This window comes from Lygodium microphyllum, chromosome 15, assembly GCF_053477565.2.
Source record: "Lygodium microphyllum isolate KBCC chromosome 15, Lygodium_microphyllum_v1.1.10, whole genome shotgun sequence".
Lineage (NCBI taxonomy): Eukaryota > Viridiplantae > Streptophyta > Polypodiopsida > Schizaeales > Lygodiaceae > Lygodium > Lygodium microphyllum.
Genome location: NC_141149.1, coordinates 128602344 through 128629614, shown reverse-complemented (window position 1 = coordinate 128629614; position 27271 = coordinate 128602344). Strand labels below are relative to the sequence as shown.

At 42.5% G+C, this 27271-nt stretch overlaps 1 protein-coding gene and 1 pseudogene across 2 annotated transcripts in view; one reads left to right on the top strand and one right to left on the bottom strand.

The window, feature by feature from the left end:
* Positions 1–27271, bottom strand: part of UPL7 (ubiquitin-protein ligase 7) — a 112231-nt gene that overhangs the window by 42828 nt on the left and 42132 nt on the right. For both annotated transcript variants that reach the window (XM_087694746.1, XM_087694747.1), the window contains exons 5-6: positions 25120–26157; positions 24680–25014 (exon numbers count right to left, since the gene is read on the bottom strand). In XM_087694746.1, the coding sequence (XP_087550872.1) occupies positions 24680–25014; positions 25120–26157 (1373 nt within the window). The remainder of the gene's footprint in view (positions 1–24679; positions 25015–25119; positions 26158–27271) is intronic.
* Positions 1670–8972, top strand: LOC148025050 (uncharacterized; annotated as a pseudogene).

Below are 27271 nucleotides of genomic sequence, written 5' to 3'. Positions count from 1 at the left end.
GGCTTTGCCAGCTTCTATAGGATATTTATCAAGGATTACTCAAAGATAGTCACACTACTCACCAAACTCACACGAAACTCAAAGTTCTCATGGATCCCAAAAGCCAAGAATGTCTTCCAGACCCTAAAGATTGGTTCCATCACTGCCCCAATCCTAGTCCCAGATCCTACCAAGACATTTTTCTTGGAAACCGATGCATCAAACTACACCTTAGGAGCCATCTTGTCCTAGCATGGCGATGATAGTCATATGCATCCAATGGCATTCCACTCAAGGAAGTTCTCCCCTCCAAAGATAAACTATGAGATCCATGACAAAGAACTCCTTGCCATTGTAGATGCCTTTGATACTTAGCATCATCATCAAGAGGGTCAGCCATAGCGACAGGAAACGAGCGGAACGGCCCCCCGGCACGTGGAATCGCCGTCCCCGACACGTATCCATCGTGGACCGCATTTTGAATTGATGGAACGTTCCATGTCCCGTTTAAGACGGGGAACGCAGCAGACCGCGTTGCGTTCCCTATCTGAAACGGGACAGGGAACACCACGTGGCACCACTTACCTGTGGCCGACCGCCCGCTGATCCCGCCTGGACGATCTGCAACCGCGTCCTGCTCCCGCTCCAGATTGCCTGCATCCGCTCCAGTTCGCCTACGCCCAGTGCCACTGCTCCCGCCTGCGTCCTACTCCCAGCCGCCTTCTTTCTCTTCCTTCTTCTTCTTTCTTCTCTTCCTTCTTCTTCTTTCTTCTCTTCCTTCTCTTCCTTCTTCTTCTTTCTCTTCTTTCTCCTCCCACCTCCAACCTCTTCCTTCTCTTCCTTCTTCTTTCTCTTCTTTCTCTTCCTTCTCTTCTTCCTTCTACCTTCTCTTCACTTCTCCCTTCTCTTCTTCCTTCTTCCTTGAACCTTCTCCCTTCTCTTCCTTCTTCTCCTCTTCTCTCGAGTCTTCCTTCTAAGTTCTTCTCCAAGTTCCAAGTTCTCCTCTTTTCTTCTTCTTCTCCCTTCTCTCCTTTTCCCTTCTCTCTCGACTCTTGAGTGAGTCTTGACTCTTGAGCCTTCTCCTTTCTCTCGAGCCTTCAATTTTCAGCCTTCAATTTTTCCTTCTCTCGACTCTTCAGCCTGAAATCATAAATGGCTTCATCTTCCCGCCCCGCTCGTCGGATTGGTGGTCGAGAAAGAAGGTCCGATGATTGGTCATGTTGGGAAGAAGTAAATGCTAACCGCCCTTTGAGTGGTGAAGGATCTTGACCATGGACTTGCAAGCTTTGCCCATACAAGCGAACTAGTGGAGCAAACAAGGTAATCCATTGAGCCGAGCATTTGTATTTCAATTTTTTATTGATTTTAATTTTTTAAAGTTAGTTAAATATTAGAATATGGAATACCAATTGCCACTTGTTCCATTTTAATATTTATGCATAATCAGGTCCGAGCTCATCTCCTACATGAGCCAAATTCAGAGGTACAGTTTTGTCTGAATGTGACCTTGGAGAAGCAAAGGGAGCTTCGTGACCATCTAGCAGGTCAACAAGCTTATCTTGCATCTAGACCACGACGTGTTGCACTTGACCCTGCAACTTTTGTGACACCATCCCCATCAAATGTATCTAGAGCAGGGTCAGTATCAAGAAGTGCTACCTCCACGCCTACTGCAGGCATTGCATCGGCCATGGCATCAACAACGCCACATGTTGCACATAGACAAAGCACAATTGATGCTGGTTGGGATCTCAAGAAGAAGAAAGAGGTGGATACATCAGTGGCACGCTTTTTTTATCATGACCACATTCAATTTCGTGTAGCCAGGTCAAAGTATTTTAAATTGATGTGCAAGAAGATTGGTGAGTATGGCCCTTCGTATGTACCTCCATCATCAGAGACTTTACGCACCACTTTGCTCGATAAGGAAAAGCACCTTGTTGAGCAAGTAGCAATGACTAGAAAGAGCATGTGGGCTAAAAATGGAGTTTCCTTGATTGCTGATGGTTGGAGTAATACACGCAAGCGATCCATTCATGGATGGTTGCTTATTCTCCTGGGGAAACGTATTTCATATCTTCACATGATGCATCAGGGATAGGAAAGTCAGTAGATGTACTTGTAGCAGAGTGGATTACAGGTGTTGAGCTTATTGGCCCAGAGCATGTTGTGGGATTTGTTGCAGATGGAGAGTCCGCAAATAGGGCAACAGGCGCTATTATTCAGGGATATTATCCACATATCACAGTTTCATATTGTATGGCTCATTGCTTGAACAACCTACTAAAAGATATCGATAACCGGCCATGGATTGCACCTGTCATAGAGCAAGGAGCTCAAATGGTTAGCTTTGTTTTGAATCACCAGTTTCTTCGCCATCACTTCTCTTTGCGGTCGAAGAAGACACTTTTAAAATACTCTGATACCAAATTTGCCTCTAACTTCTTGATGCTAGGCAGGTTAAGAGAATGCAGTGGTGCCTTGAGACAGTTATTTCTTAGTGATGAGTTTACCTCATCAACATTGGCAGATACTCCTACAGGTATCTTATGCTTGGAGAAAGCAAATAACTCCACTTTTTGGGATGATGTAAAGCGGATAGATACTATGGTATCACCTATTGTACATTTATTGAGGGTTATGGATGCTATGCAACCTTGCATTAGCAAGGTATATGAGGCTATGGATAGGCTGAATGAAAAGTTGCAGGAGTTGGCACCAAATGATGAGGCGTATGAGGAGATACACCATTTAGTTGTGGCGAGGTGGAACTCCTATAGCTCACCTATGCATGCAGCTGCATTTGTTGTGGATCCGGAGTTCCAGGGCAAGGTTCAGGAGAATGACACTGAGGTTATGGATGCATGGAGTCTTATATTGTCTGATCAAGCGCTAGATGAAAGATCAGAGATCAGCTTTCATGTTATCGGACCTTTCAGGGTTCTTTTGGTTGTGGGGATGCACAGGAGGATCGCTGTAAGATTGGGGCAGCTTTGAGGTGGGAAGACTATGGTTTGGATGGTCCTGAGTTGCAGCAAGTAGCCATCTGTATTTTGAGTCAGTCAGTTAGCTCCTCTTGTTTGGAGCAATTGTGGAGTACATACGCTCGTATTGCTTCAAAAAAGAGGAACCGTCTTGGTGTGGAGAGGGCAAACAATCTAGTATTCGTTAGTGCTAATTTGAGGATGTTATGTAACAGTATGACAACAAAGCCCGATCCATTCACAAAGTGGGAGATGCAACAAGAAGAGGAGACACATGCTGATGTTGAGGGAGATGCAACAATTCATGGTACACATGATGATGAAGCTGGCACTTCAGGAGTGGCTAGAGCAGCCTCAGATCATGATAATGATCTTTGATTTAGTTTACTTATCATGAGTCTCATGATACATGACACATTTACATTATATATGATATTATGATCATTGATGACAGTGTGACACTTGGGCTGTTGACAGTTGTGCCATGCCAATATTATATTTGTACTTGAGTCTTGCAGTCTTGCAGTTGCCCCTTGGGCCATTTTGGCATGCCGCATTTTGCTTCAGTCTAGAGATTAGACTTTATATTTGTAGTCTTTTTTCGGGCAATGAGCATGTTCTTTCAAAGATTAGACTTCAATTTCATATTTGTAATCTTTTAAGTTTTTTGACAATGGTACCATAGGCATGTTCTTTTAGCTTAGACTTTAAAGTTTAGTTCATTGTTCATTGTTTTATCATTTTTGGCATATATGTATTATGGATTTTATTATTTATAATTGAATAGCTTACCTCTTGAGCCTTGTAAGTTGCAATTCAATTTCTAATGAGTAGTTTTAGAATGATGCATGATATCTTAAAGTTAAAACTTAAAATGATTTGTCCTTGTGGATTATATACCTTGGTTTTAAGTTTTAACACTCCAGAGTCCACATGGATTATGAGTGAAATATTAATTTTCTTTCATGAATTTTAATTTTTTAAATGCCTTTTCGGTTTCCACGTCCCCGTTCCCTAGGTTTGGCGTTCCCGTCCCCGTCCCTGTCCCCATTCCCCGTTTCCGTTCCCCATTTCCTGTTTCTATGGGGTCAGCCCATAAAGTTATCGTCGATACAGATCACAAAAATCTAGAATAATTTATGATAACCCGCATCCTCAATCGAAAACAATCCCGCTGGAATAACTTCTTATCTAGGTTTGACTTTGTCATCACCTATTGCCCACGACGCCAACAATGCCAATCAGATACTTTATCAAGACAATCCTAATTGCCACCTAAGAAGGGAGAATAAACTTTTGATCAATAATGAGCAATACTACTCAGCCAAAGCACCTCTAACTAGCAACCATCTCTAATTCTCACCAAGATGACCCTACCTTGATCCAGTTAATCCATGAAGCCCTGCTGCATGATGATTTGGCCAACAATGTCGAGAGGAAAAATCAAGAGGGAAAAGGAAATGAAGTTTGTGAGTTTCAGGAAACTAATTATTGTTATACTATAAGGATCTACTTTACATCCCCCCACGAAAGCCAAGACTCCAAGTACTCCAACAACGCCATCACACCTTAGCAACAAGACACTTTGTAGTTATTTGGACCCTTAGAGCTTATTTCAAGAGAACTTTTGGGCCCCATATGTGGAAAGAAGTTAAGGAATATATAAAATCATGTGATATCTGCAACAAGACCAAGGTACCTCATCACAAACCACATGGCCTCCTGCAATCCTTGCCCATTCCAGTGCAACCCTGGTCTTCTCTATCCATGGATTTCATAACAAATCTTCCCAAATCAAACAAATATGACTTTGTTCTTGTTGTAGTAGACAGGTTTACAAAAACGGCACATTTCATCCCTACCACCAAGACCATCGCAGGCGCAACTACCGCTAGACTCTTCCTCAGATTACATGGACTCCCAGACATCTTCATCAACGATCGGGGTTCCCAATTCATATCTAGTTTTTGGAAGAGCCTTTGCAACCTCCTTGGAGTCTAAGTTAAGTTATCCACAACCAATCATCCACAGAGTAATAGTCAAACAAACGGGTAAATCAAGTCTTGGAACAATATCTTCACTGCACCATCAACTACCATCAGAATGATTGGTTTGAGCTCTTGCACTTTGCAAAGTTTGCTTATAATAATAGTATCTATACATCTACCAAGAAAACTCATTTCTTTGCAAACTATGGCCAACATTCAAGGATGGATGTACATCTCTCCAATCAAGTAAAGAACCGTACCGCTCAAGATAAAGCTCAACACCTAGTAGATATACACCAAGAACTCAAGCAACAAATCCAACACGCTCAAAATCAGTACAAGCACTACGTGGACCAACATCGTCTCCAACATCCAACATACAAAGTCGATGATAAAGTATAGTTACTCGGGCCTAACCTCCAAACAACAAGGCCCTCCACCAAGCTAGACTACCAAAGATTTGGGCCCTTCACTATTGTAGCCTAGATCAATCTAGTTGCTTACCGACTCCAACTCCCAACACCATGAAGATCCACCCAATCTTCCATATTTCCTTGCTTAATCCATACCATAGCTCACCACTGAGACCACCCGTCCAAATTGAAAATCATGAAGAATTTGAGGTCGAGTATATCTTAGACTCAAGGATCTCCCGAGGTTGATTGGAATACCTTGTTCACTTGAAAGGATATGACATCAATGATCGCACTTGGGAACCTACAAAATATCTCCAAAGAGCACTTCTCAAAGTTAAAGAACTTCACAAGAGGAATCCAATGGAACTTGGACCAAACCACCAAGCCGCTCCTCGTGGAACTCGACGCTAGAGGAGGAAAAGATATCATACACCTATAAAAGGAGGGGCTCGCCATAGAGCTCATCAGTCTTGCCAATACTAGTCTTGGGAGCTCAGGGAGTCAAGACCTCTAAGTAAGTAACTTCGAGTTTCAGTTCTAGTTCTTGTCTAGTCAGGGTATCTAGTCTTGTCTTATTTTCCATTATACTCCTGTTGTTGCCTTGTCACCTTGTAATCTCGTAGTACGAGATCTTATCTAGTACTGTCTTGTATCTTGTTCATCCCCATCGAGGAGATCTTGTAATTATGATATCTTGCATCCATACCAAAATATCTTCAAAGAGCACCTCTCAAAGTTGAAAATTTTAACAAGAGGAATCCAACAAAACTTGGACCAAACCACCAAGCCGCTCCTCATGGAACTCATCACTCGAGGAGGAAGTGATGTCATACACCTATAAAAGGAGGGGCTTGCCATAGAGCTCCTCAATCTTGCCAATACCAGTCTTGGGAGCTCAGGGAGTCAAGACCTCTTAAGTAAGTAACTTCAAGTTCTAGTTCTAGTTCTTGTCTAGTCAGGGTATCTAATCTTGTCTTGTTTTCCATTATACTCCTGCTATTGCCTTGTTACCTTGTAAACTCGTAGTTAGAGATTTTATCTAGTACTGTCTTGTATCTTGTTCATCCCCATCGAGGAAGATCTTGTAATTATGATATCTTGCATCCATACCAAAATATCTCCAAAGAGCACCTCTCAAAGTTAAAGAATTTCACAAGAGGAATCCAACGAAACTTGGACCAAACCACCAAGCCACTCCTCATGGAACTCGACGCTAGAGGAGGAAAAGATGTCATACACCTATAAAAGGAGGGGCTCGCCTTAGAGATCATCAATCTTGCCAATACTAGTCTTGGGAGCTTAGGGAGTCAAGACCTCTAAGTAAGTAACTTCGAGTTTCAGTTCTAGTTCTTGTCTAGTCAGGGTATCTAGTCTTGTCTTGTTTTCCATTATACTCCTGTTGTTGCCTTGTCACCTTGTAATCTCGTAGTACGAGATCTTATCTAGTACTGTCTTGTATCTTGTTCATCCCCATCGAGGAGATCTTGTAATTATGATATCTTGCATCCATACCAAAATATCTCCAAAGAGCACCTCTCAAAGTTAAAAATTTTCACAAGAGGAATCCAACGAAACTTGGACCAAACCACCAAGCCGCTCCTCATGAAACTCGTCACTCGAGGAGGAAGTGATGTCATACACCTATAAAAGAAGGGGCTTTCCATAGAGCTCCTCAATCTTGCCAATACCAATCTTGGCAGCTCAGGGAATCAAGACCTCTAAGTAAGTAACTTCAAGTTCCAGTTCTAGTTCTTGTCTAGTCAGGATATCTAATCTTGTCTTATTTTCCATTGTACTCCTGCTATTGCCTTGTTACCTTGTAATCTCGTAGTACGAGATTTTATCTAGTACTGTCTTGTATCTTGTTCATCCCCATCAAGGAAGATCTTGTAATTATGATATCTTGCATCCATACCAAAATATCTCCAAAGATCTTGTTCATCCCCATCGAGGAAGATCTTGTAATTATGATATCTTGTTCATCCCCATCAAGGAAGATCTTGTAATTATGATATCTTGCATCCATACCAAAATATCTCCAAAGAGCACCTCTCAAAGTTAAAGAATTTCACAAGAGGAATCCAACGAAGCTTAGACCAAACCACCAAGCCGCTTCTCATGGAACTCGTCGCTAGAGGAGGAAAAGACATCATACACCTATAAAAGGAGGGGCTTGCCATAGAGCTCCTCGGTCTTGCCAATACTAGTCTTGGGAGCTCAAGGAGTCAAGACCTCTACGTAAGTAACTTTGAGTTCCAATTCTAGTTCTTGTCTAGTCAGGGTATCTAGTCTTGTCTTGTTTTCCATTATGCTCATATTGTTGCCTTGTCACCTTGTAATCTCATTGTATGAGATCTTATCTAGTACGGTCTTGTATCTTGTTCATCCCCATCAAGGGAAATCTTATAATTATGATATCTTGCATCCATACCAAAATATCTCCAAAGAGCGCCTCTCAAAGTTAAAGAATTTCACAAGAGGAATCCAACAAAACTTGGACCAAACCACCAAGCCGCTCCTATGGAACTCATCGCTAGAGGAAGAAGTGATGTCATACACCTATAAAAGGCAGGGCTCGCCATAGAGCTCCTCAGTCTTGCCAATACCAGTCTTGAGAGCTCAGGGAGTCGAGAACTCTAAGTAAGTAACTTCGAGTTCCAGTTCTAGTTCTTGTCTAGTCAAGGTATCTAGTCTTGTCTTGTTTTCCATTATACTCTTGTTATTGCCTTGTCACCTTGTAATCTCGTAATACGATATGTTATCTAGTACTGTCTTGTATCTTGTTCATCCCCATCGAGGAAGATCTTGTAATTATGATATCTTGCATCCATACCTATGGTCTTGGGTTGTGGGATCCTTCATATCCTATCGAGTCCTGTTGTCTATACCTACGGTCCCGAGTCGTGGGATTTTTCGTATCTTGTTAAGTTATCATTGTACTTGGCGCCCCTACATGGGATTAACTTCAGAATTCTTGTAACAAATCTTGCATCTACTCTAGTCTCTCGAGCATAGTCTAGTGCTCCCATAACACTATGCGGATCAAAGAGGACATGTGGCTTTTGCTTCTCCCACTTGTTGGAGAAGAGAGCTTGTGAAGCCTCACTTTCAATGGCAGAATTTTGGATATGCACTGCAGCCTCTTTAGCCCTTGGCCATGAGAGTCCTTGCTCAGGATTACTCTTCGGGTGCATGTGACAGAAATTGGAGTGCTTATTCTCTCATTCACACGAAGATTCGCAATCGGCTTAGCACACAATAGTTAGAGCGGCTAGCCTATTGTTGCACTAACTTGCACATGATAAAGACCACGATGACCATGGGTAGTGCAAACCAAGTAAACACTTATCATTTTGCTTAAGTCAAGTCTAAATTTGTTGTTTTTATTGTTCAATTTTATACAAGTTAACAATTTAATATTTATAATCTTATGTTAAGTTATGTGCATTGTGTAGGTGAATGTTGATACATTCAAGTTGACGGGAGACACTCTTCCAAGTGTACACCAGAATGTTGATGCGGAGGAGAAGATCTTTGCGGAGCTCTATAGAGAGCTCATAGAAGCAGACACTCATGACACTCGCAGTCAGCGTACTCATGGGTGAGGAGTTCGAGTTCGAGTTCACATTGCAGCAGTTGCTAGCACGGGCATGGTCATTTAACGCCCTCTGAGATTGGCGAGGGATAGTTCGAGTGGTTTGTAGACATGTGAAATGGGACTATAGTAGCTCTCATCCCGTGCCTAATGATGACATTCCCCCCTTGCCTACAGTTACACAGCCATTGCCTAGGGAGCCATCATTTAATGATGATGGTAACCTCATCATAGTGACGATGAGTATGAATCTCATCATCCAATGCTGAGGAATCATCTTTAGACTCTCTTGATGAGTGCTTTGATGATGATGATGATGTATGATGTATCATTGTTAATTATATCTGAATTGGCAGACTCTACTCTAGTCTCTTAAGTCATAACTCTTATGACAATTGTATAATCATTGATGTATACAGTATCATGTATGATCATTGATCTCATTTTGTAATGGCATTGTTGTAGTCTATTTTCATTTTAAACATGTGTCTTATCATTTATAGTTTTTAAATAATTAAGTTACATTTTTATTTCATACTACTATCGTACCGTACCTTATCATAAGATACCATTTAGTGCCATATTTTATCATACCGTCCTGTAACGTACCTTTCGTATCCAACAAACATGCTCAAAACTAGGGCAAAAACTCATACCAAACTGATCATAAACTAATGCAAAAGTATAGTTTAGTGCCCGGGTGAAACTCATACTTAACTGTATAAATCTTACACTGACTAGTAGCCTGACTAATAACCCCATGGCAGACATATTGTCAACACAGTACCTTGGATGCATACTGAATACATCCGAGATCCACCACATACGAGAGCTGTTTAAAACCAGTGGAGTGGAAATGCTATCTCCCCTTGAGCTTTAGGAAATGCTCCGGACCCTTGCTCTATTGAACCTAACTAAGCTCGATCCAAAGCTGGCTCTAACTAAAAGACATCTAGGTAAAGTTGCAACAACTGAGAATGGGTCTGCCAAGTCATCCTCTTCCATCCATTTTGCATCCATTAGTGAATAGTTCTCAAACTTCATCGAATATCTCCTAGAAACTTGAGCTCTAACCTTGCATTCCTTAGGCACCAAGATCTACTCGGGTACCAAGATCTCATCAAGCTCCTCAACCTCATAATAAATTTCAACAAATATATCCTCTAGCACATCACCATGAAAAGGCCTTAATAAACTGACATGAAAGGCATTGTGTATCCACTAATGTGGAGGTAATTTCAGCTTATATGCTACATCATTGATCTTTTCCAACATCGAAAAGGATCCATAGTATCTCATACTCAACTTCAAATACAACTGCTCTCTTCCTTTCGTCCTTTCAACCTTGCCTTTTCAAAACGCAACAATACATAATCACCCTCTACAAACTATAAAGCACGTCTATGGCAATCAACTGTCTTCTTTTGCTTTTTCTTTCATCTTTGAAGTGCATACTTTATCTTCGCATAGGCTACATCCAAGTTTTCCACATAATGATTAGCCTCAAAGATCTTATCCTTAGCCTACAAGATAGGTGGTACCTCCTTTCCACCTTCGACTACGTCAAATGAAGCTTTATTAGTGGAACTATGCACCGTTGTTGTAAGCAAACTCAACCAATGGCAAATACAACTCCCACTATGTCTTGTGGTCTAAAACATATCACTTCAAAAGATCCAACACTATGAAATTTGCTTCCTTAGACTAACCATTTGTTTCCAAATGAAAGAATGATAAGAATTTCAGCATGGTACCCATATTCTCAAACAACTCCTTTCAAAATAGACTAATCATCCGAGAGTCTCAATCACTAAGGATCAACTCTAGCATGCCATGATACTTAAAGATGTGCTACAAAAATAATCATGTCATATAATCAGCCTTTATTTTCTTACTCACTGGAATAAAATGGCCTTGTTTGCTAAATCCACAAATGATAGTCCATATCCCATCATTCCCTATAGGTGTCCTAGGAACCGACGCAACAAACTCAAGTGCAAGTGTGATAAGAGCTGATGGAACTACGAGCAACACCCCGCCTCTGGCCACTCAGGTCCAATGCACATACACCATGAACCATCATTTTTCCGCACCAAAAGCACTAGAAAACAAAAAGGAGATGAATTAGACTGAATCAGCCCTTTTTCTAACAGCTCATTCATCTAACTCCTAATCCCCTCCTACTAGGCTGCACTGACTCTATAAGGTGTCTTATTAGATGGGCTACATCCAAGGATAAGATCTATGCCATGATCTTCACGCCTTTTAGGCGGTAGCTGCCCTTAAAGTGATTAAGACAAGCAATCAACATACATTTTCAAAAATAACATGCAATGTCTCTCTAACATACACATATTCCCAACATTCTCACTATTATCCTTATCCTTAGTAGAAACCAAGTACGTTGAAAGATGCTTTTTCATTACTTTAGAAACAGCAACTGCTAATACAACATGGACAGATTCCCCTTTCAACTTTAAATCAAGTGTGAGAATCTTTCCCTTATGCTGAACAATGATCTCTTCTACACGTGAATCAATCACTGCATGCATATGATGACACCATGGCATACCAAGCAACACATCACGACCCTCAATTAAAGCAATGAAAAACTCTTTCTTGTCCACATATCCTTATAGATGCAACCGAAGCTTTCCAATGAGGGGTGTGATGAGCACTATATGACTCTTACATGCCATTCCAACTTCCCCCATGGGTCCCATCTCATCCTCTCTAATGCCTAGACGGGCTACCATGTCTACACATTATCAAAGAGTGCCAATGCAACTGATCCTTAATTTTTCCCTAGGCTCTACACAACTCAATAGCATCATCACTAGGCTGATCACTAATAACATCAGGCACCAATCCCACTAATGTTTTGGGCTTCTTTCCATTAGGATCTCCCGAATCTTCTGATTTTCCAGCTTGCTACCTATTGGGACACTCCCTTGCAATGTAACCCTCCTGTTCACAAATAAAGCATTTATTAGCAGCCATCAATCCCTACGCTGTGCTAATGTTTTCAAGCCCTTTCTTTGTTGTTTTGGCCTCTTTTCAAGCTAATTTTTAGATCTGCTCCTTTTCTAAGCCTTGAACAACTTTTTATTTGGCTTCTTCTAACTCTCTAGGAAGCCTGAATCCTTCCCACACAGCAAAGCATCTGCTATAGCAGCAATCTCTATGAGCTGAGACATGCTAGAGATAATGGATTTAATGCAAAAATCCTTGATTCCTTTAGCCAGCCCACAAACATATTTTTCCACTTGCTCATGAAGGGATATAGGACAATAAGAAGTAACGGGCAGCAATGTATCCCAAAACTTCATATTGTATTGCTCCTAATTTTTGCATTCCCTTGCATCAAGCTTATTCCAAGCTATATTGATATCCACCTTAAAACTACTTGTCAACCAATTTGATCCAAACGTTTGCTTGAATTGTACCCATCTTGACGATGATCTTCCTTGCATTAAGAGTGTGCACCACCACTACAATGCATTATCCTTCAAGAAAGTGCCTACCTTTCGAATCATTGATGATTCAATGAAGTTTCCCCCTGAACAAGCTACATCAAATTGCTAAATGAAAGTCAAAGCTTTCAGCCTATCTTATGCACCACTAAAGGACTCAAAACTTCAATGCTTTTTCACCCTCATTAGTCTTTTGCTGCCCCTTTGGGTGTCAAGTTGTCATACACTAGTTGCTGCAAAAAGAATGCCTTTGCTGAATTTACATCAAACAGAGCATTTGCATGACTAGCACTCATTCCACGAGCCCCATAAGCATTCAGGCGTGTAGATGCATTACCAAACATGCTATTTTGTGCCGAGGCATCGAACCAACACTACCATACATAAGGTTTTGCACATTTCCAACCATACCTGAATACTTTGAGCCTTGCACACCATGCATTGGATGCTGCATACCATAGGGATTTGTCCCATACATTCCCGAATGTAGTCCCTCTCCAACCATAGCATGAAAAATCCTTTTTCCACCAAAGTATCCTAGTGTCCCCATCATAGCATGCATGCCCGCCTAACCAAAATCCATTAGATTGGCACTTCCATAATGGCCTTGCAAAGACATTTTTTGCCCTGTAGATACCAACTACTTTGCTTTCTTATCATATTTCAGAGCTTCAAGTGAAGACTTTAGCATTACCTTCGGTGCACCTCCCCATCCCGAAGATATGGAACATGACTTTTTCTTCTTGTCCTTGTTGTCCTTCTTCGGAGCATTTTAAAATCGGGTGAATTGAGAATCCTTTGCTAACTCAGTAAAGAGATTTACTGCTATCCTCATCCGATTCTTCAACTGGTCATCAAATTCCTCTTCACTTTATTGGTCATCAGCCTCATTATGCCTTGAAGGCCCTGCATCTTGCCCAACAACAACATTTCCTAGCTTGATTTCATCTCACTATATGAAGACATATTGATGTAATTTGTTAGCTGAGAGGAAAAATCAACATTAGCACAAAGCTTTGGCTTGCAATTAGGTGCCTAAAGTGTTGAGAAATAGACAAATGATGTATGCTCCAAGAGGAGCTGTCATGAATCCCATATGCACAGTGAGGAGAGTGGAACAACTCAAAGCCTATAAAGCATTGTACTTGACTATGAAATGAATACAATATCATGATGCTTTGTACTTTCAGTTAAGTGTCTGTCATTGTCAATTCTACACAAGATTGTGTTTATGAGTCCAAGCTAATCTATCTTGGAACCTAATTCACTTGTGTAATAGTTTATCTCTACTTGTCCATGTCATTATGAACTTGGTCTTCATCTTTGATCCACCATAGCTTGTGTCATGTCCTAGATCCGCATCATTTAACATGGTATCAGAGCCCAGTTGGGCATGGCACAGCTCATACTCTGAATCTCTAGTCTCCCTTCACATCTGGTAATCTCTAACCAGCCCACATTCAGCTCATACCTCCAGTTTCAACTTCAAATCTCAGTTGGACCTTGTGGCAGCCATAGCCAGACTGCACCTACCCACATTGGAGCTCTTGGATCTCTCTCTACGGGCCATATCTTCAGGTGATTCCTTCTGGAGGTATCTTCCCTTGCTCAAGACGCTTCATCCTAGCACTTCAATCAATGACATTACTGCTTCCTAGCTCCAGCATTACACAAATCGAAACGCGCTGTCCTGTCTGCGCCTGTTCACGGTCGTACTGCTGACGCGAATCGCACGGTTCGAAATCGACCCTGTGAGCATAGGGCTTTTGAAGCTCACTATGAAAGCCTACTCCCCATACAATATCTTGGGCAATGGTGAACTCGTTGAGCTGCACGAACTGAAAGAACAGTCCGCTGTCTGAAACCCTAGAGGAAGCCATATCCAGAAATTTGAAAAGCTTGGTAACCTTGTTCTGTTTCTCATTACCATCATCAACAGTGATTTTGATCACTGAGGAATAATCTTTGAAGCTCATTACTAGTCTGGAAGTGTCCAAGGAAGCTCAGAAGCCACCCACGAAGTTTCTAAGAGGAAGCAGATCAAGTACCGACTAGTATCCATTAACACTCAACTAGTGTCAATTTGACACTGATTCTCTTGTGTCTCTTGACACATTAAAATACAATTTTTTGCTGGTTAACTGAAGATTAGCAACATGGCCGAGCTTGAGCAAATAGCAAAGTTCAATGGAGAAGGCTTCCATGCCTGGAAGGAAAAGACCATGTATCACCTAATGCGGAAAGACTTGTGGGATCTGTTTGAAGATGATGCAGATAACAAGAAGGAAGATGATGAAGACGAGTTCGTTGAAGAAGAACAGTTTAAATCCAAAGAATGGAAGAAGATGAATAATAAGGCACTAGGCATCATTGCCTGGGGATTAAGTGATGATGTGTTACATCATATATCTGGCATTAGAAATGCTAGAACCGCCTGGGAGGAACTTGATAAAATGTTTGGTACTCAAGCAAAGAATTCAAAGGTAAAACTTCTCATGCAGTTTTATAAACTGGATATCAAAGACAGTGCTTCTATGACCATACACATTAATAAGTTTAAGAGTTTAAAAACTCAGCTTGCATCTCTTAAAAAGAATATTGAGGAAGATGAAGCAATAGCCGTACTGCTTGCAAGTGTAAACAAGGATCCATATGAAAATCTTGTGTCCACTTTGAGTAATGTTCCAAGCCTCACACTTAAAGATATTGAGCACTCACTACTCGACGAAGAAGGCAAAGTAAAAACCAAGAATGCAAAAGACAATGTCTCATCATCTAGGGAAAATCTTTTGTACACCAAAGGAGCTGCTGGACCTAAAGGAAGAGGTCGAGGACTCATCAACAACAATAACAAGGATCGGATTACATGTCACTATTGTGGTAAGACTGGCCATGTAGCCAGTGAATGTTTCCACAAGAAGAGAGCCCAACAATTGCAAAGTGATCATCACCAGAACCAATACATGGAGGAAAAAGAAGAAGAAGAATATGCTTCCACTACCATCAACAACTCTGACAGATTGTTTTGAAGAACTTTCATTGTATCTCTCATATGTTAGTGAATTTGATTTATATAACCCTTGCCAAGATGTAAAGTCTCAAGCTTTAACTTGACTAGGCTGCCTATGAGCTAGTCTTCGGGCCATGTCATCATGAAGGGGGGGCAAAAGCCAGCAAGTGTAGGGACTCATCATTTGAGGGGGGGTGTTGAGAAATAGACAAATGATGTATGCTCCAAGAGGAGCTGTCATGAATCCCATATGCACAGTGAGGAGAGTGGAACAACTCAAAGCCTATAAAGCATTGTACTTGACTATGAAATGAATACAATATCATGATGCTTTGTACTTTCAGTTAAGTGTCTGTCATTGTCAATTCTACACAAGATTGTGTTTATGAGTCCAAGCTAATCTATCTTGGAACCTAATTCAATTGTGTAATAGTTTATCTCTACTTGTCCATGTCATTATGAACTTGGTCTTCATCTTTGATCCACCATAGCTTGTGTCATGTCCTAGATCCGCATCATTTAACATAAAGCCCACCAAATCAAGGGCTTGAGTGGTGTCTCGGCGATGGAACCATGAAACCAACCTTCCTTCTTGGAGAGGGTGGTAATTCCGTAATCGAGCACTTATTACAGCAATCAGAAAATAAACATAAATTGAAATGCACAGTTTACCTTCAAAATTCTTGGACAATGGATAGCCTGTTGGCCCCAAAACTGACACCCCTTTTGGTATTTCTTTATCTTCGATTGCCAATGGATTTAATACAAGCCGAGATTCCACAATCTCCTTGGCTAATCCAAAAGCCCCTTGCTAGTCCAACAATCAGCAAACAATTTGGCCAATTTTCCCCTTGAATTTCACCTAGGACTTGTTCTAATTGGACCCCAACTGGCCAAATGTTGCCCCAAATTTACAATGGATTGCTTGGCATTTGAAATTCCTATCAATACCATAAATTACAGATGTTGATTTTAGCATACAATGCCTTCTACTAATGGCACGGGTCCTGAGGTGGCTGCTAAACCCTAATTTCTGCAGAAATTTAGGGTTTACAGCAGAATTCCCTCTACTATCCACCAAATCTGGCTGAGATCAGCTTCAAATGGCTAAGATAAGCTGAGATTTCCTAAGAACGGACCAGAGAAGGTAAAAGAAAGCCAAGATGAGAGAGAAATCTGATTTTCTTTGCAATGAAACCCTAAAATTTACATGTTGCATGCTCCAGCCTGCATTTAATGCAGTCACCTCTACTGCCAGGCACCTCCAAGATACTGTTGCCAGCATTGAGGAGTTGCTGCCAGCCCCTGTAGAATGTTTCCTTCCTATCACCTACCTCCTAGAGCCCTCTGTTGGCTGTCGCCTGCAGCCGATTGCTGTTTCTCTGCTCAGAAAATGATCAGCAGCCTTCTCTCCCTCTGCCACCATTTGGAAACACACTAAATGGCTAAGACCCAACCCCCAGAAAAGTTTTCTCAATTTTCATGGGCATTTTGCCAGGTGGCAACCTTCTAAATCCCTTTTTCAATATTATCCTGCCACTAAATTAATTTTCAAAGTTTAAAATTTCTGAAAATTAATTTCAGCCCTTCTCACCTACCCAAAATTATTGACTAGGCCATTTATAACCTAGCAACCTCAATGGACCCTTAGATTGGTATTAATTAATCCTAGTCCCTAATGTCATCGTAGACACTTTATGGCCAAACAACTCTCTTGGGACCAAAACTAATACCAACTGACCACCAAAACCCAATTGGCATAACTTATCACAACTTTTGCCTTTGACATCCACTACATCCTCGAGGTCCTTGGCCTATTACCATGAAATAGCAGCCATGTGCATCACATGTGCTGAACAACCTCACACATTTGATTAGCAACTTAATCAGATGTTATTGGTAAGATCAAAGCATCTCAAAATTTCACGTCCACATGACAACTCACCCATCTCCGACTAGAGTTTGCACATTTGATTAGGAACTTAATCAAATGTTTTTGGTAAGATTAAAGAATCTCAAAACTTCACATCTCTGTGACAACTCACTCATCTCCAACTAGAGTTTTCAAGAGTCATCTATTTGAGGCCTCTCCGTTTTCCCTACCCTTTGGTAGCCTTCCATTTTATCAAAGTTTTCTATAAAGGGGGGATCTTGATCCTTGGCTGTCATTCTTCATCGTCCAACTTCATCAGCATGGGCAAACTTCCTATCACTCTTGGATCTGCAGTCCAAAACAGACAAGGACATAAGGAGCTCTCACATTGCATTTATCTGTCATTTTATGTGTTTTAAACACTTTTGAGGGACATTAGTGATTTCTTTTTTGCGCTTTTGGCCATTTTTGGGGTTTTGACCCTATTTAGGGTTTTTCCACTTTTTGCCTATATATATAGGCCACCTACCCTCACACTTTCATTACCCATCATTGATCCTTCATAATCAACCATCCCTCCTCTTTTTCTCATCCTCCTGCTACCATCTGGCGCCCACACTAATGCGTAGAGTTGCAAGTTGAGGCTAACTGTTGCAACCTTGTACATTCAACCATTGAAATCACATTATTCCTTCTCTCTCCTACATTCCTCCGTCTCCTCTCCATTTTCACTTTCCTCTTTCCGTTGGGCATTATCACAGTTCTCAAGTAAAAGGAAGTTCTAGCAGCAACCATTTTTCAAGCACAACCTAGATAGTTGAGTCTCAACTCTTGAGATGAGAGAGAGAGAGAGAGAGAGAGAGAGAGAGAGAGAGAGGGAAAAGGTTGAAGGTTGGTGAGAGAGAGAGATAGAGAGAGAGAGAGAGATGTGTCAGATGGCACTGGGTTGCAGGTAGAGATAGTGTGTGTACTCACTACATGATTGTTGGAGCCTAGACTACTAATTGAGCTAAGACGAGAGAGAGAGAGAGAGAGAGAGTGTGTGTGTGTGTGTGTGTGTAATTTGCCAACACTCTGCTTGGCGATTATGTTCAACATAATCAGGAAGTCTTTTCTGACTCTGCACCTGACGATGTTCTGGAAGCCACCGTGGACCCAAAAACTGTCCTACGCTCCTTTTCGGTGTTTTATGATCGCGCCGTGATACTCTTCTTCACTGGTCGAATCCCGCTGCTTTCCCGTATTCGCTAGTGGCTGCACAGTCTGCTACAAGGGAAATGTGTTGAAGAGATTTTTGTTGGGTCCCGAGATTTTTTTGAGGTCCTGTTGAAATCTGAGACGCACCGTGCTGCTCTCCTGTCTAAACTGCCTTTGTTTTTTTATCGCCGGTTGGTTCATGTGGTTCCATGGCGCCCGATGGCAGATTTTCAGCGCCTGCTGCAACGTGAATGCCCTGTGTGGGTAGAAGTGGAAAATTGTCCGGCTGTTTATTGGCCACTATTGAAGGATGCTATGGCCGCTGTGGGCACGGTTCTGGTCCCTCCCAGTCTCAGGGCTATGAATCGCAACCGCTTGTGTATGTTATGGGACACTGCAAGGAAAAGGCCTGCTTGGTTACGCCTCAATAGCTCTGGCATGCATCCGTTACACTTTCGTTTGAAATGGGGCAATTTTGCAGGACATTGCTTTTCCTGTGGACAGTTGGGGCATTTTATGGCCGAATGCCCGGAGCAGCAACACACTTCAGATGTTGGCCATGTTGCGCCGCCCATGGAAGATATGGTGTGTGATGCTCCGTCGCTGGATACTATCCACCCGCCCCAAGTTCTGGCCAAAGGTAAACAACAAGTTTCAAGTCTAGATTCCCGTGCCACTGATTGGGTTGAAGTCCGTGCAAAAAAAGGCAACAGGGTTGTTGCTGGCATAGAGAATACTGTGCCTACTACCTCACAAGATTCCATGCGTACATATATGCGCAGGAAGGAAATGTTGTCTTCCGAGCGCTCTGCTCCTGCTATGGTTTCCTCCGCCCCCCGTCCTCAGCCCGCCAGGAAAATGTATTCGGATCGTCCAAAGGGTCCACCTACTAAGCTGGCTTTTGATACCAGAGGCAACGTCATTACCCCGTGGGACCGTCGTTATCCCCGTTCCAACCCCAAGCCAACAGATATGCCGTCTACTTCCAAATCTGGTCCTCAGAACTCTTTTGCGGTATTGGCGGATTTCTTGGACGAGGGAGTCCTGGACATTCTCGCCGACAAAGTCAAATCGAGGCAAGCTGTGCCTTGTACCTGATTTTGTTTTGAATACACATGAAAATAGCCACGTGGAATGTGCGAGGAATTTGTTCTCGACACAAGCAACATGCCATGTGGACTGCATTGTATGAGAATCAGTGAGATGTCCTGTGCGCTGTTGAGCACAAGAGTCACGGTGAAGCCGGAAAAGTTGTGGATTGCCATGGCTTTCGTTTGTTCTATGCAGGGACACAGGCCATGCATTATTCGGGTGTGCTCATGATTGTACATGACAAATATCAGCCTGTTCTTATTAAAAATGATGTTCATGGCCACTTTTTGGTGATTGAAATTTTATTCGAAGGGGAAATCTTATGGTTACTTGGCCTCTATGCTCCGAATGATTCGTTATCTCGTCGGGAGCTTTGGCAGACTTTGCAGACCTCCTTGTCACTTGGCAGACGGGGCTTCTTCATGGGGGATTTCAATATGTGTGTTGATTCTTCCCAGTCCACATCGGAGCATTCGGTAATGGATGCGCCGGAAAGTCGTATGTGGCATGAGTTGGCTCTTGCTGTTCTTAAGCAAGATCTCTGGTCCTGGCTACACCCGTCTTCTACAGGGTTTACTTTCCATTCTGCCCAGTATGCAACAACATGGTCGCGGTTGGACTATATATATATCATACAGAATGATGATTTTCTTCCTGAGATGCTCGAAATAAAAGTGTTGCAGCAATATGCCTTGTCGGACTATTTCCCTCTGCAGCTCGAGTTGCCTGCACAACCCATTGCACCTTTCAAGCAATTTCTGGAGAGACTCCCTTTGCGTTTCAACTCGTCTTACTTGAAGCATGCAATCTTTCAGGGCTATATGCAGCAATTGATTGACAGATTCTTCTTGGACTTCTCCTCTCAGGGCACTGCGTCATTTGAAAGATTGCTCTCTAATGTGCAGCGGGTTGCTTGGCAGTATGGGATCTATCATGCCTCTCTTTGTCGGCGGCGTCGCGACAGGCAGCGGAGGACCTGCTGGTTTTGGTTCGTTCTCTGCTGGTGGACACTCCGGATGATGCATTTCTGCTCGCACTGGCCATGCGGGTGGCTGATCTTATTAAAGAATTCCAGTTGAAATCATATCAGCAGGCCAAATTGCAACATCTGACAGAGACTTTGCAAGATAGTGCATGTCAGACCCATAAGTTCTTTCGAGCTCTCCACGCCTCTCCTGCTTGAGAGAATATGACCAGACTCGAGGATGCGGAAGGCCACCTTATCCTGGATCCACAGACTATTGTGCATATGTGCAGGAATTATTTCCGCGACCTTCTCGGTTCCACTTCTCCACCTTCAGCCCAAATTACTCAGGCCCGTTCGGTTTTTTATGACCTCGTCCGCAATCAGCTTCCGTAGGACATGCAAGCTACTATGGAGTCAAATATTTGTGAGGCAGAGGTTATGGACGTCTTGTTACACTTGCCCAAGGATAAAAGTCCGGGTTGGGATGGTCTCACCAATGAGTTCTTTGAAGCTTTTGCTACCCAACTGGCGAAACCATTGCAGACTTTGTTTCAGCAGGTGTGGGAAACGGGGATCATGCCTTCCTCATGGAAAGAATGACTTATTAAACTGCTTCCAAAAGTTCCTTCGCCATCTAAGTTGACACAGTGGCGCCCAATTTCTTTGATGGGTTCAATGTACAAAATCTTTTCCAAAGTAATGGCGAATCGGCTCCATAAGCATCTCCCTGCCCTTGTGCACCCTCTCCAGTATGGTTTCATTAAGGGCCGAAATATTCTGCACAATGTAATGAATGCTCAACTGGCAATTGATTATGCAAGCCATTCTAATCAGGAGGTAGTACTGATTCAACTGGACCTGGAAAAGGCTTTTGACTATCTGGACTGGTCTTTCATTGCTGAACTTATGTCTGCTATGGGCTTTGGTGCTCGGATGTCTCGTCTAATCTACACCATTAGCGCTGCGGCATCTTCACGAGTCATGCTGAACGAAGGTGTTACTGAGCCATTTGTCCTTGCCCGCTCTGTCAGACAGGGGTGCCCTTTGAGCCCTCTATTCTTTGCCCTTGCGACACATCCAGTTCTTTCCATGTTATCTCATATGGCAGCCTCTTCTCAGTTGGCCGGACTGTCGCTTCCTACAGGACAGCACTTCATTAGCCAATCCCTGGCGGATGATACCTTTATGATTTTGCGTGCGGACAAGGATAACCTTCGAAAAGCATTGGATGTTTGGGGTCTCTTTGGTCAGGCGTCCGGCCTTCGTATCAATGCGCTCAAATCAGCCATTCTAAGCTGCACGGAGTCGGATTTGCAGTCCTTGGACTGGCAGGGTCTGGTTGTTCCTCGTGGCTCCATTGTCAGGCATCTTGGGTACCCTTTGGGCGTTGATGTTCCCCCAAAGCAGCTTCTGCAGTGGATTTCTCAGAAAATAGTGGCTAAGTTTATGTATTGGAAGTCTCAAGCCTGGCCCTTCCATGTTCGCCTCAAAGTAGCCCAGACAATTATGTTGCCAATGCTCACATATTTCTTGCCATTGTTGCCCTGGACTACTATGACTCTGAATGCTCTTACTCAGTCTATTCGTTTCATGCTATGGAAGGACTCATTGCATGCAAGTATTTCCTGGATCTCTTGGTCGCATGCGTGCACCCCCAAACGCATGGGTGGCGGAGCTATTTTAGATGCCCAAACTCACATGCAGGCACTCCGTTGGTCTCTTTTCCGCGCCATGTGCTCGGATCATCATCCGTGGGTCGATATAGCCCGTTATTTCCTTGAGGGCCATAGGCTTCTGCATGGCAATACCCAAATCCAGAGTTCTTGGTGGCATGTTCTTAATGCTGATTCGCGGTTCTCCAGTTCTTCTTCATCGCTGCTTACTCATTTGGTATGTTCCTGGAAACACGTCCTCCAGAAGGCTCAGTGGCATCCACCGGAGGATCGCTTAGCTACTAACTCTTTTCAATTGGAATTACTGGCAGTCTCGCGTTTACTTTCGTAGGAAGGTAAACATGAGCTTAGACCACAATTCAACCGGATGGCACGTTTGGGCTTGTCTTCGGTTGCGGATGCCACCCTTGCCAGTCACAATGTGCTTATATCGTTTCGTACAACTAGGAGGCTTTTCAGGATCCCTCGTGGATATAGGCCTTTATGGGAACAGCTTTTGAGGGTGCTCCAGAGCAGACAACCCTTTCCTGCCCTTGCTTCGGATCATCCCTGGCAGGATTGGGACCTACAAGGCCGGCTGAATTTAAGCAAAGCTTCTGCTAACCAAGTGTATCATCTTCTGATTAAAGATCATCAATGGCTAGTTACTAAAGCGAATGCTTTATGGGGATTGCGTAAATCCCGGTCATGGTGGAGGGCAACTGTGATGGAGGGCTGGTTGAACAAGACACCCTTTAAATATAAAGTCTTTCTTTGGAGAGTGATGATTGGTGGTCTTCCGCTTGCTTCAGCTCTTTCCAAGCGACGAATCTCCAATGGCACCTGTTTCTTTTGCACCACTACTATGGAATCCGCCCGCCACCGATTTATTTCTTGCCCCATCGCTAAGAAAGTCTGGTTATTTTTGTCGGCTGCTTGACAAGGGGTGGTTGGTTTCACCCTGCGCCCCTTTGATTGGGTTTTTGGGCAGCCCAAATACCCCACTCCGGCACAGCCACATATGAAGCTCATGTATCACTTTCTTCGATATTGGAGCTGTTGGCATAACTGGACCATTCGGAATGCTTTTCTTTTTGACTCCGCCTATAATGTTCAGCGGCATATTGCGAGGCTTAAGGGCCTCTTGTATTGGCAGTTAGATCTTCTCCACCATTCTGATTTGCTCTCTAGGGAGGACTTACGTCCCTGGCATATGGCAATTTCCTCCGCGTCTTTGCCATGACATTGTAACTTGTAGTACTTAGAACCTCTTCACATGATGACTTAGATTGTCGTCATGTATCTTGTAATCAAGTAATCTTGTATTTTTTTCGTAATTAATACAATTACCTTTTACGAAAAAGAGAGAGAGAGAGAGAGAGAGAGAGAGAGAGAGTGTGTGTGTGTGTGTGTGTGTGAGTGAGTGAGTGACAAGTGTCCACTTTTGAGCAAGCTGGCCATGGCAGAGTCAATGACCAAGCAAGTGAGACAATCAAGATGAAAACAGATGGGCTGGAAGAGACGTGACGAAAAAAAACATGTGATATCTTTGGAATCAAAAGCAAAAAAAGAGGTCACATGGTGGACTAGAAACGCTATGTTTCCGACATGGAACAACACGTAGAAACGTCCATCTCGTGGAACGTGGCAACGCGGACGAAGTTGGAACGCAACATTCCCAGCAAGGAATGCCTTGTTGGAACGTTCCAACTCCGGAAACGTTGTGACATGGACGGCTTGGAACATTCCTCTATGTTGGAATGCATTCCCCATTTCCCTTCGTTATGGAACATCATTCCAGTGTTCGTAGCCCCCATTCTATTCCATGTGGCTATGATGCTAAGCATTCAACTGTTAAGAAGATTGCTAGGGTTTGCACTGAGGACACACAAAGTGTACGACCACGACAGAAACACAAAGGCACAGACACAGACACAGAGGGCAAAACTCAAAACTCAAACCCTAAACACAAAACTCAAAACTCAAACACAAACAGAAGAAGGGAGAGAGAGAACACAACTCTGAAGTGAAAAGGTTATGCAAGCATACACACCCCCGCACATACATATCACTCCACATATGCATGCACAAGCCACATATATATGAGGGGGATACCACGATGAGCAAGCATTACATTAGGCACATGGACATGGCTACAATTACTATTTCACAATTTCTTTCAGCTTTTTACAATTAAATTTACTTTCCAATCATACTTTGTCTACACTTTATGAAGAGACATCATTGCAGTTGTCCCAAGGTCTGATGGGCCATTTTGGCCTTTTGCAGACACATCTTTCTTTCTCTCTGTCCCCAGGCATACACTCGTTCACTTTAAGGCAAGCTGAGTCCATGCACGTGCATATGTATGTACAATTATCCCAAAAAAAAATTCACGAATTTCTGAGAACAAGGTGTTTTTATCAAATGGCAAATGCAAGTTTAGAACATGCCTTTCTTCAAATGGAATGACATGTGGTATCATTTTTAGCACATATCCTATAGCCGGACCTTGTGAGAGGTCACCCATCCTGCATGAAGCCATGGCAACCTCATGTGCTCTTGCTGCAGCTGGAATAGCAGGAAGGTTTCCCATTCCTGGAGCGAGCCATAAGCTTGGCTGGCAGAAGTTGTGCCTGCAATCCCTTCCATAAAGAGAGTTCAAGCACTTTACTGCTGCTTCCATCAAAGAGGTAAAATTTTGTTTCAATGTAGAAAAAAACCCATTATACACCAAAGTATTCAGCGAAGCTGCAATTACTCTCTGTTGTTTCAGTGTAAATGGAACCTGTTCCACAAAAGAACGACATAATAGAGTAGTTGATGCTTAAACTAGAAACAACAAAGCATTATCAATCAAATACAAGTAACATAGGGATTCATATATATTGACCTGGCGTTCATAGAACTCTTCATCGTCAAGTATCATAAGTAAATGCCCATAGGCAGCACAGAAAAGAAAAAGGACAGGCAAAGTTTTGTCAGATATGCCTGCAGGACCCTTTTTCAGTGCCTCAACATCCCAGTTGTTGCAAACGAGCTCTTCTTTGTACACTTTTCTATCGATATCTGACTCTGATAATTCAGAGCTGCTTGCCTTCCCCTTGATCTTAAGCACTGCTGAAGCCCATCTGGTGCTCAAGGTCCCACTAGATTTGTCATCTTTCAGTGGAGTTCCAACTTTGGTTGCAAGCATGCTAGCATCTGAAACTAAAGCTTTGCTTGAAGATATTTCTCTGTAGCATGATTGTGTTAGCTGAAGGTCATTATCTAACCAATCCAACAGTTCAGGGAGGAAACCTGGTGCAAATGCTAACAGATTGAGTACTGGACATGGGCCTCTCAGCTCGTTCAATACAGTGAAAGTTGTCAGCAAACTAGAATACAACATAGCAACGTCTGAAAGAGTCAATCCACTACAATTTGCTGATCCCAAATCTGAGTTGTTCACATTGGAGCTTGACAGGTGGGTTTGACGACTGTAATCTAGGAGCTGTTTCAGATGCCATTGCTGACACATTGGCTCAAGCTGCATTAAAAAGTGCCTTTTTAAAATAGGACATCCATTGGCACCAGTGTGCTCACATGCTTTTGAATGATCTGTACCATCCACAGAAGGCTCATCCAGGTTGTCTTTTCGCACAGCTCTCAGTTTGGTTTGTAAATCATCAGTCCAAGGTGTTATTTGCTTCAATAAGGAGCAAACTGCTCTAACATATAAGTAACAATCCAAACCTTTAACAAACCCATTCAGACATTCACCTTGTTTTGATGCCTTAAAGGAGGAGCCCAGTGCCAAAGTGACAATGTTACTTAATGCCCAGGCTGAGGGCGGAATATTCCAATTACAAGCATGTATGTTTGTGGACCCATCTGAACCTTTGGACTGCACCTGGAAACAGTCAGTCCCAGACCAGACAATCTGTGAAGCCTGAAAAAAATATTTGAAAAATTAGATCTGTCTTTGATTAAAAGCAAAAGCTGGATCATTAAGCTCTAAATGAGAATTTGTTCACTTTCTCATAATACTATATCCACCTGAAGAAGAAACCTAAATTTTCAAATTTGCAAACTCGCAATCACGATCAAAAGGACAGTAAAAGATACTTCTAAAGAGATGAGTATTACACATGTCAGGTAATAATCATAGAGATGGGCATTATCTATATCTATATTATTGTCATGAAGTGTATAACAAGTAAAACTTGGGTGGAAAGGCTAGACAGGTTCTGTATGGCTCAGATCAGATCAGCCATATAACCAATCACCAGCCTTGGGGCCTTATTTGGAGCAATTGGATAAACGGTAAAATAGGTTCCAATCTGTTTATCATAATTACAGAAGAGACATGGAACTTAATCTATCAGAGAGCCCAGAGCCTCAGCAGTACCTTCCTTCTCTAACTATGATGAGTGACCATCTGCTGATATGCTGAAAATGTGAATTTGCAAACACCTAAGTGGCAACTTAAGCTTTGGCAAAAAATGTAAGGTACTTGTACCAACAGCTCAAATACACTTCTTATTGCATGAAACCATTATTATATAAGTGTAGTGCACCTGTGACATGGCAATGTTTTTCTTGACAAAACCAATGCTTTTTTGCAATAGAAAGTGCCAAAGCCTTGTCACAAACATTTCCATACCATGGACTTAATTGGCTAAATTCAACATTTAAAATCATACAACCTGGAAAAATCCCTGAGATAAGAAAGTCATATGAGGGACTACTAAGTACTTCATGCATACAACGGTTGAGTGAACAACCAATCTAGTGTGTTGTGATGCCAGACCATCTGTGCATTAAGTGAAAGAAGGTACCAGAGTCCCATATCCTCATAAAAGCATCTCTCCTCATCCACTCAACTTGCCTTTGTAGTCTCTCCCATCTCCCATAGAGAGTATAAAAAATATCTACCCATATCCTCGAGAGTGTCTGCAATGGAAACTCCCTAAAGGTCAATGGCATGACAGCACCTTGCAATCTAGAACCAGGTGACAATGCTAGCAATCTGTGATATTCACTGTAGTCCACTGAGTCTGCAA